At 38.6% G+C, this 16372-nt stretch overlaps 1 protein-coding gene across 2 annotated transcripts in view; it reads left to right on the top strand.

The window, feature by feature from the left end:
- The window catches only part of vps13c (vacuolar protein sorting 13 homolog C), an 81173-nt gene that overhangs the window by 7128 nt on the left and 57673 nt on the right, over window positions 1-16372 (top strand). For both annotated transcript variants that reach the window (XM_062549526.1, XM_062549525.1), the window contains exons 4-18: window positions 154-249; window positions 966-1067; window positions 9489-9598; window positions 9840-9899; window positions 10061-10120; window positions 11276-11356; window positions 11634-11691; window positions 11802-11929; window positions 12224-12330; window positions 12754-12925; window positions 13807-13869; window positions 14618-14765; window positions 14894-14988; window positions 15865-16007; window positions 16114-16306. In XM_062549526.1, the coding sequence (XP_062405510.1) occupies window positions 154-249; window positions 966-1067; window positions 9489-9598; window positions 9840-9899; window positions 10061-10120; window positions 11276-11356; window positions 11634-11691; window positions 11802-11929; window positions 12224-12330; window positions 12754-12925; window positions 13807-13869; window positions 14618-14765; window positions 14894-14988; window positions 15865-16007; window positions 16114-16306 (1616 nt within the window). The remainder of the gene's footprint in view (window positions 1-153; window positions 250-965; window positions 1068-9488; window positions 9599-9839; window positions 9900-10060; window positions 10121-11275; window positions 11357-11633; window positions 11692-11801; window positions 11930-12223; window positions 12331-12753; window positions 12926-13806; window positions 13870-14617; window positions 14766-14893; window positions 14989-15864; window positions 16008-16113; window positions 16307-16372) is intronic.

The raw sequence follows: 16372 nt of genomic DNA, 5'->3' as shown, positions 1-16372 counted from the left end.
AACCAATAGATTAAATTTTGAAAATTCAAACTGCCTCCAGAGTTAGGGCCAATGGGTTCAGGGCAATCATTACTGAGTTAAGCTGTGCTTAAGTGCTGAAGTTGAAGTGAAGTGAGTTGAAGTGCTGAAGTTCCAGTCACTTTTATTTTCCAGGCAAGCTAAGTTTGAAGATTCCTTGGAAGAATCTGTATAATGAAGCAGTGGTGGCAACATTAGAAGACGTCTATGTCCTTGTGGTACCTGGAGCGAGTAAGTAATGTAATAGGTTTTGAACCTCAAACTGTTCCCGATCTACAGATCAGCAACTTGCATGGTAACCTCTGGTGTCTGTGAGTGTGATCGGGTGAATGTGAGGCAAATTGGTGCACTGATTTTATGATTTCTCGTGCCACAATGAAGCTGGGTCTTACTGCAGTATCTCTTTGTGACTTTGCTTTTGTGAATATAACCTGTTGTGACACAAGACACTACTTTAGCTCCTCTCCGTTTTGCTTTGCTGCATATCCACTTTCCCAGAATTGCCATGCGGCGTCATCTCATGTGTCCTAATGCCTCCTAATGTTATAATCTTTAATCATGGCCATGACAGGCGTGTCTTTTCTGAGAGTCAACAACATACTTGACCGCATACCATTACTACCGCAAACCCCCCACCCACCCAAGCAGCTTCCCAAACAAGCTGCATTAGGTAACACTTTTGTGCCTTCCAGAACCTCTAGAAGCAACTTCTCATGATAATAATAACATGTCACCATATGAAGACACAGCATTGTTAATGCATCATGCTAAACTAGAGTACAGCATAGGGCTATGGCATCAAGCAAGCACCAAGTGGATTACTGTGAGACCAAAGCTTTGGACATCGGGTGCTGTGTTTTTATCAAAAAGTATCATAGACGTTTATTACTGTGACCTGTTAATCATTACTGTATGTGTTACATTTTTATTGGTTTATTGTGCTCTAGCAATAAAGTATGATGCTGAGAAGGAGGAGCGCTACCTGCAGGAGGCTAAGCAGAAAGAACTCCAGCGCATTGATGACGCTCTTCAATCTGCAGCACAAAGAGGTGACAAAGCAAACACACCCTGTCTTCTGTTCTATTGTATAGCTTATGCTATCTTCTTTCTCCTCATGTTTCCTTTGTCCCTTAACATCTGCATTCTTCTATCCCTCAATAATGCTGCGGGATGCAGCCTCTCCAAATGAAGAACTCTTGCTTAATTTGGAAAGTTATGTTTGCAAAGATTCCCGCAGGGGTAGGTTATTGGTGAATGTTATGCTGTAAATCACTTGATCTCTTGTGTTCTTGGCTTCATGTCAAGCAATGATCTACCGATGAAACCCAGTGTCTCGCCCTGTATTCATTTAATAGTGGCCCACCATCTAAGCGGAAATATGAAATATTGTTGAAATTGTAATTGCTGTGTTATTGTCCTGTTCAAAACACTGCAAAACTTGCTCATCTAATAATGAGTTATTAATCTTATCTCAAGAAAAAAAAATCTAGTTAGTATTGTTTTCAGTATAAAGAGACTTACAGTATGTAGTGCTTTTTTGTGAAACCATTTGACCTCATTTAAGAAAAGTTTGACTTATTTTAAGACATCTTACTGAAATCAAGCAAATCTGTCTGCCAGTGCGTTGAGTAAATTTGCCTTGATAAGACTCTAAAATAATATTTTTTTGAGAGAGTGTAGGTAAGTCTCTTCATATTTAAAATAATACCAAATAGATTTTTGATCTTAATATAATATTAGTAACACTTGGTTAGAGTTGCAATGAGCTTATATTGCATAGCTTAATGGCATAGGCCTATATGGCAAAGACAATAGGGGAGACTGGGGACCATTCTAAAATGTTTTTCTCATTGAAAATTTACTTGTCACCTTTCATTTCAGCAAACATTACATTTCTTAATTCTTTTTGTGAGGGACAAGTAAGTGTTTTTAGGGACAGTTGTAATATAAGGCAACACTCATGCTTTCTCCTGCCCTAAATAGTGATGTGTAAGACATCTTTTCTGTGTTGCAGTCTCAGTATTATATGGTGTCTAAATGTCATTGTGATAACCAAGGGTGTCACATTTGAACAAAGTTACCTGTTGTATTTACCAAATTGCTAGCTAAGTTTGCCAGTAGAAAAGAGAGCGTTCTCACCATTCTCTGGTGCAGCAATATATATATATGAATATATGTATATTCTTAATTTATATACATATATTTTTTAATTTTGTTCACTAACGTTTCGATGTAACTTACAGCTAAGTTTGCTATTTGCAACCCACTGCAATGTGTGTTATAGTCTTCATTCGACCAACATGCTATTTTGGTTACTAATGTTCCTCCTGTGCCTACACTTGTTGACAAGGATCTGAGTTTATTTATTTTGATGTGTGTTGCCTACTACATCTACTGTCAAACCAAGCAAGTAGCAACAGTTATGAAGATGGGGTTAGGAAGACTATGTTCCCTAGCTAACTGTATGGGAAAGCAAATGAACAAATTAACAAAATTCTGTGATGGACAGTTTAAAAATTCAAGCTTCTTTGTGGTAACTTGCATACATCAGTATTTTGGAGTTTCATGTAAGAGTCTCATCTTTCGTCCATCTCCAAATTAACTCCCTTGTACCAAAGCTGGCTGAAGCCTACGAGTCAAGCGCACACATTGGCACAGCAAAAACTGCTAAAAGAAAGTATAAAACTTTGGTTTGGTCAGCTTGTTAGAGTTTATACGTTCGAAACAGTTCAATTCATTACTACCTCATTTAAGGGGAAGGGGGTTGTCCTGTGAGGAAATTTGTTCTCTGCATTTTATCCATCGGGGTGTAGTACACACACACCTTGAGCAGTGAGCTGGGAGCCCACACACACCAGGAGTACACTTACTTATCCGGAGCAGTGATCACTCCCACAATTTAACCGTTTCTTCCTTGGGTCATTTGACCTTTCCTGAAAATGTCATCAAAATCCATCCATAACTTTTTTAGTTATCTTGCTAACAGACAAGCAGACAGACAAACAAACCCTGAGAGCCAATATGTAGCCCAAGCTATGTATATGTAAATGACGATTGCTAAGCCAATAGGTATGCTTCAAATTGGTGGTGCGGGTAATTGAACATGAATGAGACCACATTTGAATGGGAAATGTTGATTTTGTTAACAAACAATTGAAAATGTTGCCCAGTGTATGTTACCCAGTGTACGTTTGATCTTATATCAAGATCAAAATCTTTTTTTTCTGTTTTCAGTATAATGAGATACGTTAGATTATTTTTTTGCACTGCAATCGCAGTGAAAAATACCTAAAACGTTATATCCTGCATCACTTCCACATTCATTGAAAGCATTATCCCAGGACATGCAAAGACATTTTCAATATCCTGTGGTGTTTCAATTCACATTCATTATCACAATCATGTTCTTAGATTAGGGCAACAGCAATCGAGTATTTTGATAATAATGTGTTCTACGGATCATTCCATGAATTAATTGTGTATGTAGTGACAAGAAATATTTTTGCATTTTAAAGAACAATACAAGAGCAATCAGCATTTTTATTGCTAAAATTCCAAATAACAATGTCTATCAAAAGTGAATTTATGTGCCATATTATTTTAGGATTTTTAGTATCTGGTCTGTATTTTACATGTTGTCTATCAGACAACTGTTAGCCTGCTAGCTTCTGTAAGCTAATTGAGTGTCAACGTTCTCTTAAGAGACCATTCGAAACCATTGGCCCAGTCCCAATGTCAGCCCTAAAGACTAGGACTTAAGGACGGACTCACAGACTTAATTGATCTCAGGTGCTAAGTGAGTGAGTGTGTGAGGCCACATGGGCTCAGAGAGGTATTTTGGGATTGAGACAGCACTTCACGTGATCACATGTACCTTGGCGATGTTTACTAACAAAGACGTTGCTAACATTTGCACCATGCACGTGTGTGTCGTGCGTGCTGTTGTTTACCTTCATTTCCGGATTTTTCTATGATCTCCGCGGTAAACGTCAACACTTTGAACTGTGGGTAATTCCCTTAGGTTAAGTCTGCACCAATGCAGACTCACGGAAAGGGCTCGGCAAGTGTGTACTCAAACCCTCACGCCCGTTGTAATTCAACATTGGGACAGCTCTAAGCCCTTACAAATTTCACGAGAATGCGCACCAAAGTCTGTGAGTCCGGACATTGGGATTGGGCCACAGTTCTCAAAAGATGCCGTCAGTCCAAAGTCATGTCTAACCCTAGATTCACACACTTGTGTTGTGTTAGTGCATGCTGGTGGGTTTTCCCGACAGTCAGGTGTCTGCACCGTGGGTTCTTGCGATCCTATGAAACGAATTTGATATTGATGTATTGTCAAGATTAGAAAAAGACTGACGTGGGACTGTTGAAAACCACAAGGATTGCCACCTTACATTAAGTTATCAGCACCTTAAAAAACAGCTGCATGTTGCGAGTAGATGTAGTAGAACTCATGAATAGGAACATGATTTTATTCCGACTTGGAATTTAAGTCTCCGACTGTGAAATCGCTTGAAAATTGTATGGTGTAAAGCCAGCTTAAAATGCAGGTTATCATGACAGAATTTGAAATGCAATACATACTGTATCTTGCACTTGGCCATAATTCTGGCGCATTTTTATAAAGACCCGACCTACATTAGCACACGTGTATTATGTTGAAGAACATGTTTGCATTTATGTCGTTTTCTCATTTCTTTTATCTTCAGTTGTTCTTTCTGTGATCTGGCCTCCCATTTCTAGACTTCATCTTCAGAGTGTGTTATCTGTCTGTGTCTATTTATATCCACTAACTCTACCCTCTTTTCTCACGTGTGTTCTGCATACGAAAGGACAAAAGCATAAAAAACATAAAAGACACTTTAGGAAATCTAAACACACCAAACAAAAGACAGGTATGTCAGCTGGTTTGTTATCGCTGTGTGTGTAAGTGGACTGGGGGCCTTGGTTCTGTGGCTGTGTTTGTATGAGCGATATTTTTGGATGGGACAATCATCCCATGTCCCATCCAAAAATGGACCGTTGTTTTTTTTTCGTTGTTTAACCCAGGGGACCCCCCTTTTTGTAAAGAGATGTGTTAAAGGTTATAATACAAAAAATGAAATCTGGAATGTTCAAGGATCACAACCTGGGTGCATAACCCGGTCATCAAAAATCTTCAGGATGTGTATCCCTAATGCAAAAATTGCACTAGGAACTCATGGGAGGTCCCCATCGTACACCTAGCATGCTAATCTGACTGCATATCTCGGCAATAGTTTACACTAGAAATTGAATATCTGATTTACTGATGCAGTGAAAAACTCGATGATTTCAGATGATGCCATGGTTTTGCATGCCATCTGAAATAAAAACTTGACATACTTACAAACAAAATTCTGAAACTGCTGTTGGTCATTTTTATGGAAAGCTCTATGTTTCCATCTTTCTCCTCTAGCTTAGCCCACAATAAAGAAAAGGCTATCGCTCTGTAGAATAGTTACTCAATATTTTACGCTCTAAATTTGTTTTGCCTAAAGAAGATGCCAGCGCATGCAAAGCAAAAGTTAGGCCTTTATGAAGAGATATTGGTCTGGCATTGCTCCGTTGCGGCACAACGAACCAGAGCTGTTCGCACCAATCAAATTGTCAGGGCCGCTTTATACGATGATGGATCAACTAAGTCACCAAAAAGTGCTTTGGTTGAATTTGTTACAGCAAAACTGCTGCTCTGATTGTGAAACACGCCCCATGGCAATCACAGCCCAATGGGAAGTTGAGCAGTAGTTAGGCCTTTATTATCAGACTAAAATTCTGACTAGAATTTTGAGTATGACAACATCAGGCTAGAACGTTTGGTTAATTTGAGCAAAAATAAGTATGCACTGTGTGCTTCAGCAAGCACACTATTAGCTAAAGGATAAGTAGTTAGTTGAGTAGCTCGAACTCACTTCCACCTGTTTTCTACTGACTGCTTCTCCACTTATAAGGCCCCCTTTCTCTGTGTACCTCTCCATTCAACTAGGAATATTGATGGAAGGCACCAACCATCCATCAATCGTTCCATATATTTACATCATTCCTCTCATCTATCCGTCAACACACATGCACTGCTTACAAAAAGTCAAGGATATTTGGCTTACAGGTGAAATTCAGGATTACCCTAAAATCGACTATAACCTTTACAGGTGAACTTAATGTGACCTTCTCTAAACTTTTGAATGTGCATGTCCAACAGTTCAATGTTTCAGTACATTCTGTACTTTTTGTGAGTAGTGTATATCTGTCTACATGTATTAATTTACATGAATTCATGTAGCAGACGCTTTTATCCAAAGCAACGTACAACCATGACGAGTAACATTGAAGCTAAGTTGCAGAGAAGACTTTCGTCAACAATTAAAACCACAACAATGCATGCTACCAGAGGATGAGATAGTGGTAGAACAAGAAGGAAGTAAAAGTAAAAGAAATGCAGAAGGGAAGTGAAAGTTAGCGGTGTTGAGTTGTTAGGAAAGTTGAGTCTTCATTAGATTCTTGAAGATAGAGAGATGGCCCTGCTCTGGAAGCACTTGGTCATTCTAGAAGTCTTGATTGCATGGATACCTTCTCTGGCCACATGGTCAGAGAAGGTAAGCAAGTCATCAAGACACTGAGATTTCTTAGAGCCTTCATGGGAGAGAAGAGAGAAGCAGTCAACTGTATGGTTTGTTTGGCTGGGAAGACCAACAGTTCCATCTTAGTTGGAGGTGGTGTTCCTTCATCCAAGTGGATATCAGGGAGATAATGTTACAACCGTGCCATGACTGTGGTGTCATCAGGCAGGAAAGACAGATATAGTTGGCTGTCATCTGTGCAGTAGTGATAGAAAAGCCAAAGAAGTGATAATCAGGCCCAGTAAGGTGGTGTACATTGGAAACAGAAAGGGCCCCAGCATTGAGCCTTGAGGCACCCGTTTGGGAAAACGGTGGGATGTGGACAATTTAACACTTCTATCACAGACAACACAGCATTTTTGGTGGAGTGGCTGCTTTTGAAGCCAGACTAATTTGGATACATTTGGAGTCATTGAAGGCAAATCTGTGAATTATTTAGAAACCTCCCTTTCTGTGGTCTTTGAAAGGAATGGGAGGAGTGAGTCTTGCCAATTTTTCTCCTTTTGATAAGAACTTTTTGACACAGCAGTGTTACCCAAGCTAGTTTCAATGCAGTTTAAATGTACTGGAAGTAGTGAAGCATTAATCATATGTGTGTTTGCTGGTGAGGTGGTAAGAAATATGACTTGGAGGTTGGTTGAAATTTGGTCAACTGGGCATGCTCACTCCCTGTCCCTTGGAGGAGAGACATGTACTGTAGTTCAGATGTCTCTCCCCTAGGGAGAGGTAAATGAAGGAAATATGCAGTAGGACTGCTGCATTAGTGGCTGGTAACTTGTGAGGTTGATAGGTGTTTTAGTTTTGTGCCATTTCCTCTCAGCAACTCTGAGGTCTTCATCATCTATACCTACATCTTTCTTGATCCATCTCTCCATGTAACTAAATCCGTCCATCTATCATCCATTAATTTACCCACATCCATCCATCTACCTACATCCAACCATGTATCTATCAGTCTATGTGGATTCACCCATCTATTTACATTCATACACTCATCCATCCTCTATCCATATCTATCCATCCATCTCTCAATCTAACTATGCATCCATCTATCCATTCTTATATCCATCCATCATCCATTCATTTACCCACAGTTATATTTATCTATTCATCCATGTGTATCCATATAACTAACATACGTGTAGCTGCAAGCTGTAAGTTAACTTGGGATGACCTTGTGATGATGTGAAGGTCTTATGTGTCTTTCCCTTGATGCACATCAATGTTAATAAAACTACCATTGCTTGACTGGGTCTTCAGTCATCTGTAGTATCAAAATTATCACATTGGATAGCTACTTTCACCTTGAATGAAATACTTACGATGTTATCTGGAATTGTTATCTGGTAAGTGAAACTAGTTCAAATATGAGTTTATCTGATAAAAGGTTGTATTTTGTAACACATTTTGGAAAAGAATGCCATCAATTACGAACACTGTAGCCCCTGACTGAATTTTAGGGGTGCAAGCATACACTATTGAGGCACTCACTTTAAATTGACTGGCAATGCAAGTATTTTCTTTCCTCCACATTTTAGTTGTTACTGATAAATTTTTTGGCAATAAGTACAGAAATGACATGCTGTTTTATGCAAGAGTTAGGTCCAGTTGAACTATGCTTTAATTTATGATTGGACAAGCGGTATTCCATGAGTCATCACCATGAGCCGCTGCATCAGAAGACACACCCACAAGGAATGTTTACCTATCACATTGACTCACCTGTCGTAAACGTTCCATTCATTCAAAGCCAGAGGGCAGCAATTTCACAATGTTGCATTTGACTGTTATTAATCGAGTAAATTGTATAAATGGAGTAGGGTGAATGTGTAGATTAAAATGTAGCACTTCTAGATACAGTTCAAGTCATACAAACTCCTTCGGTCTTTCCAGACGAAAACATTGTTTTCTTACCTTTTTCGCCGCAACAACATCTTCTGAATCTGATGCTTTTTTTCCTTCCTCAACCTCAGGAATTTGTTGCTGTTGGCCCTGGATAATGTGACCTGCACAGAAGTGAACTAATCACTTCTGAACCCTCCCTCTCTCACAAACATTAGTCTACACTGTCAGACTCGCTCCCTCATCATTTATCAACATGAAATAGAAAAGCAGGTCACACTTAGTAGGGAGTATTTGAAAATACTTGCATTGTTTAAAAAATATTGCTGTCTGAAACATTGAAATAAATAGGCAGTATTCTGACGATGTGCACAATAAAGACATCAGTTTGTTTCTAGCATAGACTACCACAGAGATATACAGATTTCAACAACAGAATTGGGCCATGCTGCTGTGATTGTGACTCCTACATGGTAAAAGCAGCATTAAGGCCGGCGCCCACCGGACACGGCCTTCAGCGGTGTGGGCTTCACACGCAGGGTTTTAGAACGGTTTTCTAACCCTGTGCGGCCACCGCGTGGCAGACGTTTCTAGTGGGCTTTGCTCCGTTAAAAGCAATGGAGTTCTATTTTTTAGTTCTATTTTTATTTTTTTAGTGGCCACCTGCCTTTAGGAGTTATGTGGACCCTCTCATGTACTGTAGGCTTCAAGTGATTAGGTGATCAGGTTGTACATCCAGGTTGTGATCATTGAAGGTTTTAGGTATAATTTCTTGGTCACAACCTTTCAGTGTATCAATAAATGATAACCATACTTACAAGTCTACATGTGTGAAGTATGAAATCCCAGTTTAGCCTTAGTAGCCCATGGCTACAGTTATAAGCAGATACAGTGGAAAGCATATTTATGTATTGCCATATGATCCATAAACACCAATGATGCATTAAAAATATGCACAACCACTTGATTGAACTGGTTATTTAATTTCAGAGAATCCTCAAGAAGAGAAAAAAGACTCATTTGTTGAGAAGCTTGCCACTCAAGTCATCAAAAACCTGCAAGTGAAAGTCACCAGTATCCATTTGAGATATGAAGATAATGTAAGTTGTTGGAGTCTGAACCACTCTCCAACCCAACATTAAATCTGCTGTGTCACTCTCAGCTTTGAAATCTGAAATATTTCTTTAACAAAATAGCATTTTTGTTATGAAATAGCTGGGGGGTTGTTTGGCTTGAGGTCATGGTGCGAAGTAGTAGTAGTAGTAGTGTGAAATCTCTATAAATTAAGTTACAATGCAGTGAGATATGTAATGTCCACAACTTTGCTTTTTTTTATTATAGGTATCAAATCCACAGAAGCCCATCTCAATTGGTTTAACCCTTGCAGAGCTTAGTTTGCAGGTGAAGTTGCAAGCACAAGTATTTGCGTCAATGCAAATGCACTGTTTGTTCGTATTTGTGTTACTGCTGATTCTTGAGCATATACAGTACATTGTTGATAAACTTGATAAATGGTTATGTAACTGCTTTTAGGCACCTCAATATGTTCTTGTACATTGCAGACCACAGATGAGAATTGGAAGATGTGCATCCTTGATGAAGCCTCCAAGATATTTTATAAGGTGACATTATTGGTCAAAAAAAGTTGGTCAGACTACAGTCAGGAGAACAGCAATATAAACAATATACAGTATAATATCAATTCAATCAATGAAAAAAAAAACAATGCTATATTATACAAACCATAACCCATAAGAAGCGCTTAATAGACTAAGTGCATGTTGAATAGATATGCCTCAAGACCCCTCTTGAAAGAACCAAAAATATTGCTTGAACGGAGAGTACCAGTTTACTCATGTCGGTAGTAGGCCTAGTTCTAAATACATTTAGGCTACACAGAACGTTTACAAATTAACATTACCGTATCAAATTTCATGCTTAATAAGCTGATACGGCTTCATGTTTTTCCCCATTACAGTGTCACACGGTGGCATTTCCCGACATTACCTTATCCATGAGGCTACATTTGTTAAATAGTTCAAATCCAGTTATAATCACCCACTTTGGATATTGGAGCTTACCGACTGTGCATCTTCAGTTTTAACTTGACGTGATGTCATTATCTCATATCAGTGTTTGTCTTGACTCTTCACAAACAAATCTCACTGCAAAAGTGACATTTTGTGAAGTCAATTCTTTGTTAGGCTACTGTATGTGAGGACGGCATTTTACTGTAGGCCGTTATCTATTCAGTTCACCATGCTTATGTTTTCAAAATTAAAGACTGGTTGGTGTTCTTTCTGGATTTCAATGGCATTCAGAAGGTCAATGAGAAAGTCCACTCCACATTTTCATATCAACCTAAATTAAGGAGGTGGTTGATCATTCTGGATATTTTTTAAATAAATCACACTTCTTTCATAAGGCCACCTTGATTTCGAACTTGCACACTGTGGGTATGACAGAAGTGGGAATGGGAGAATGCGCATAACACAGAGGTGCGTAACTTAAACGCGAAAAAAAACACGCGAATGGGAGGATTCACCCTTATTACCAACTTGTAACGATGAAAACTATAAAAACAATAAAAACCATACATTTCAAATAAAAGTGAAGATCCGTGAGAGCTCCCATTAAAGTTCCTTTTTATTTATTCAGTAAAGTTTCAAGTCCTTACAGTCCTTCCTGAACTGTATATTTTTGATCCTTCACCAGAATGATATGTATGTGCTTGATTAAACTTTATTTATTTACCACACCTTTCCCTTTCTCTGCAGCTGGGTCGCTTGGAGTGCCTTTGCGCTTACTGGAATGTCAACAGCTCAACTATGTCCTCTGGGTCATGGGAGGATATTGTGGTAATGTACCGTACACGTTTAGCATTTTCACGGACTACAAAGTGTCTCACACACTGTATTACCATGAAAAGTCTAAATTTCCCTCAGGATGAGCAAAGCACCCTTTTATCTACATGTATTTGCCTATTCTCAATTGGGCCCACTTTCTCAAAAGTGAACTTCTTTTGGCAAATTTAAGGAAAAGACGGTAAACCACCTGTGTCCCATAATGTGCATGTGCTGATGATGAATAGTATTTTTTTTTAAAATATACATATATCTCCCCCATACTCTGCAGGATATGCTGAAAGCTGGGATCAGCACCAAAGACCAGGAACTGAAAGAATTTCAGTACAGTATGTTGGAAGTTATAATAATGATCAGTTAATATATTGCATACCAGTACCTGCCTTCTTTGAGGTTGTTTTTGTAACAGCTTGAACCATCTTTATTTTATCTGTTGCAGTATTTAAGCCTATATTTGGCACAGCAAAAATATGTATCAACCCAAATGCAGAGATAGAGCTGAAGTCACCAAAACTTTCCCTGCATCTAGAGGTTGACAAAATTGCTCTCGAGATGACCAAACATCAGGTATGCCCTGCTCCACAACACAAACTCTCTGCCTCTCATGCACTTCCATATAGACAGACACAACTCATATACAAACAGAACATTTATAATTTGCATAATTGAACACTGTAGCTCATTTCTCCTCCTGAACATTGTTCCTGTCACATTTGTACTAAAATAAGATCACCTGCTATTGCATTAAGCCTGTAAAATTTAGTAGCTTTCATTTGGGCTCACACTCAGCTCAAAATGTTTGTAAATGTTTGTGTGAGAATGTCCATCAGTGTGTGTGTGTGTGTGTGTGGATATGAACAGTACCTGACCATGGTGGAACTGCTCGAGACCTTTGACTACATGGTGAAGAATGCTCCTTACAGAAAGTTTCGGCCAGATGTTCCAGTCCATGCAAATGCCAGGCAGTGGTAAGCCAACTTTTACTATAAAGAGAGAATACTTTTGGAATTTTTGGAACATTTTTGGAAGTTTTAGAATGGTAAAATACATAAGAATGAAGATACTTTATGGTGAGTCTGGCTCGGCAGGCTACATGGCATTACCATGTAGCGGTCATATTATGTACCATGTGGTACATCTTGTTGAGATGAGGTTCTTGTCATCTTATTTCAGAAACCCCCTGTAGGAGAATATTAGATTTACAAGTAAAAAGTACAAATATTTTGAGATCTTGAATTGAACATAACATATGACTCTGAAGAGTTGAAATAAACAATAGGCAAAAATGTGTTTGGAATGTTAACTGTTGATGCAATGTAGGAAGTTTCAGTGAAGAGAAAAGAGACAGACGTCATGTTCCGTTGTTACATTATTTTCTTTTGTACACTCAGGTGGCAGTATGGTATTCAGAGTATAATGGAGGTACACATACGAAGACTGAAAGACATGTGGAGCTGGCCTCGTATCAGACAACATCGTCAGCGTCTTCGTGCATACAGAGTCATCTACAAAACCCATCTCATTCAAGGCAAAACAAAGGGTGACCGGGAAACACAGATAAAGGTTTGCATATACTGTATACTGTATATTTGTTGTGTCCTTTTCAATGACGAACACCCCTGGTAAAGATTTGACTAGGCTATGCAACCCATTTGTTAGTGCATGTTATGTTTGCTTTTAGTCTGTTTAGTGCTTACCAAAATCCATCTTCTATGATCCAAGAAAGATTTCATTTGAGTTATTTTTTATAGCATGTATTTTGTCTAATGACATAGAAACATCCTGGATTGCATCCACATATTGTAATGCACTATGCAGAACGTTATTTCCACTTGTAGCAAAAAACAGTGATATGCAAGCTCAGAAATGTAATTAGGGTAGCCTGTACTCTTACATCCTTTAAGTGACAGGCACTCAACTAGACCTACACACCACTAATACAATGGGAATGACATTTATGAGAAGTATAGCCTAATAGTTTACAAATCAATATGAGTTATTGAAATGACAGAATATGTAGTTGGCTATTAGTTATGATGCAGGCCACAGAATATTAAGACACCCTGTTTACAGCCTGGTACAAATATTAATTTATGCTTTTCGTACCAGCGTGTAATTAGAAGTGGATGCTATTCTGACCCTGAAGTATTATAGCAAAGTGTGCTATTTATTTACATCCAAATTTAAGTACTGATGGCCAAAGGCTATTTTCACCCTGGTACAAATAATGTATGCTATTTGCACCACTGTACAATTATAAGTGGGTGCTATTCGTATACTGGTGAATGTAATAATGTTTGCTATATACAGTATACCCTGGTGCGTGAACTAGCTAACTGTTGTAATCAAAACTTCAGTTTGAGAACGGCTTTCTTCTTCAAATTGTGCGCCTTCTCTGCAGAGTTTGAAAAAAGTTTATGTCTTTATGTGTTCTATTTTTTCAGGAGCTGGAACAAGTTCTAGATGTGTTCAACATCACAATGGCACGTCAGCAAGCCCATATGGAGGTGAGGCTTTACATTCATGCATTCAATGAAAGTATTTTATAGTGTCGTTAACTAATAATGTTGTCATCCTCTAAAGGTTTTAGTTAGTGTAACTAACTAGTGTAGATAACTTGGTTTTGTTAGTCATTGTTAGTCTTATTACTGTAGGTCCAAACCTATGAGTCTACTTGTAGAATTTTAGATACAAATAGTAATTTTGATATAGGTTGATATAGTTTTGAGGTTTTGAGGATTGTTAAACATTATAACCTACCCCAAAAGTACTTACACATGTGGAAAATTACTGTAATTTCCTGTGCATTAGCCACATTGTATAAGCCACAGGACAGTGTTTTATGCAAGTTAAAAGAAACAAAACCATGTGTATGGTTGTGTATTAACCTCATAGCTGAGGAAATTTAGCACAAACAATGTACAAGCCGTGGTTAATAGTTGGGAAATTATAGGTACCTTCAAGTTTATACTAGGTTATTTGGAGTGTAGTTCTATAAGAACATTAAGCGTATTAAATGCTTGAATATGGTCAGACTTTGAGTCTGATACTGCTTTAATGGGACATGATCATGGACATTATGGATAGACACAACCAATCAGAATAACAAAATATCCTACTGTGGATCCTTATCCAAAGCATTGTTCTTCTTCTGTTTCACTCTCCATTGTTTTTGATAGGATTGCTCTTTTTTTTTTTATCATGATGTGTGCATGTTTTGTGTGCTATGCATCATGCTTTGTATCTGTACTTTAGGTCCTCAGGTCAGGGCAAAAGGTGCTGGGCAAAAGGGCAAGTGCCCAGAAGCAGGGTGGGGGGTTCTTCAGCAGCCTTTTCGGGCGGAAAGACAGTGGGAAGAAAAAAGAAGCGGATGATGAGAAGGAGGACGACACAAAGTTAGGAAGTGAGTATGCTTTCTGATCAGTGCTGGACGGTAAACCGGTGCCATAAACATTTATGTTTTTTAAGGGATGGTCAAAAATGTCAAGATTTTGTGTGCATAAATGCATGGTATGGGTTATGCGTTCACAGATCTGGATGCCATCTTAACATTGGAGGAGAAAGAGAAACTCTACACAGCCATTGGTTACAGTGGCAGTTCACATAATCAATCACTGCCAAAGCAGGTTTGTACAGGTGTCAAAAATAACAATTCCCTCTAAGAAAACATTGGTACCGCTATTCAGATAAGCTATACCAAGTATTAAATTAATGTAAAGAAAGAAAAATTCTAAAATTCATATGTCTTAATAATGTCTGAAATAGCTCCCACTATGAACAGCCAAATAAGAGCATTATTCATTATCCATTAGTAGGACAGTTTGTTGGCCATTGTATAATGTTTCAATTACATTTTGGACTGCCAAAATAGCACATTCATTGTGATTAATTAAAAGAAAAAGAGTGCAACAAATTTCAAACATCAAACAAATTAACACAGATTAATCACTCACGTATAGCAACAGAATCTATCTATTGACATGACGGGAACGTCTGTCTGTCTGTCTTTGTGTGTGTTTGTCTATTATTCACATACTGTATCTCTTGATCCATTTTTTGGGGAAGAAACACAAAGATATTGTTAAATATTGTTAAAATAAACCACATTTGGTTCTTACTGCTCGCTGCTGTAGACACTCCTCCCTCTCACACATCACAGCACAGCACTGAACCAGTGCACTCAGGTTAGAGTCAAGTCAAGGGACTGCTGTGTAAGATGTTTGGATGATAATCATGTTTGACCTCAACAGCATAGACAGCTTGTTGATGAGGTTTGGTTACATGCAATTACTCCTCACATTTGCCAGCCCACACTGGTATGCAGTGGCTATTCAAAAAGACATAAAATGGTGTGTCCATGAACTGAATTGCCTACTTTGGACTGTCTTTGGCCTTTGAGCAAACGGCAATTTGTGACAAGTGACAATTCCAAGTGCTAGGCCCGAGTGTTGTTGTTATTGTTGCTATTGGCTGGGTTATGACTGTATGAATGTATTTTACAGTATGTTGCTGTGTTTGTGAGCATTAAGCTGATGAGGACTTCCATCACTCTGAGAGAGGCAGAACATGTTCCAGAGATCCTAAAGGTCCAGATGGTTGACCTCAGAACTAAAATCTCACAGAGACCAGGAGCTCAGGCCATCAAGTAAGTAATGTTTGGTCAAAAATAGCACAGTGGCAATTGTACTGTATATTTTGTCCTTTCCTCTAAAATAATTATGTCATAATAAAGTGATCTCTTTTTATGCTAGGTTGGAAGCTGGCCTAGAGCACTGGTATGTGACTGGCCTACAACAAAATGGAGTGGTGCCTTCTATCATTGCATCAATGGGAAACAACACGTCTTCATTGCTGAATATACTATTCGAAGTGAATCCTGAAAATCACACTGCTGATCAGCTTCTTCACATCCAGTCCCAACCTGTGGAGATCATCTATGATGCAGTAAGAATCGTGCTTAGATTAAGCAATAAGCCCCGAGAGGCTGTCGTTTGCACTGATTTTAGAACA

The sequence above is a fragment of the Sardina pilchardus genome, chromosome 11 (assembly GCF_963854185.1).
Source record: "Sardina pilchardus chromosome 11, fSarPil1.1, whole genome shotgun sequence".
Lineage (NCBI taxonomy): Eukaryota > Metazoa > Chordata > Actinopteri > Clupeiformes > Clupeidae > Sardina > Sardina pilchardus.
Note: the sequence above shows the minus strand (reverse complement) of the source record. Positions and strands in the feature narration are given on the sequence as shown.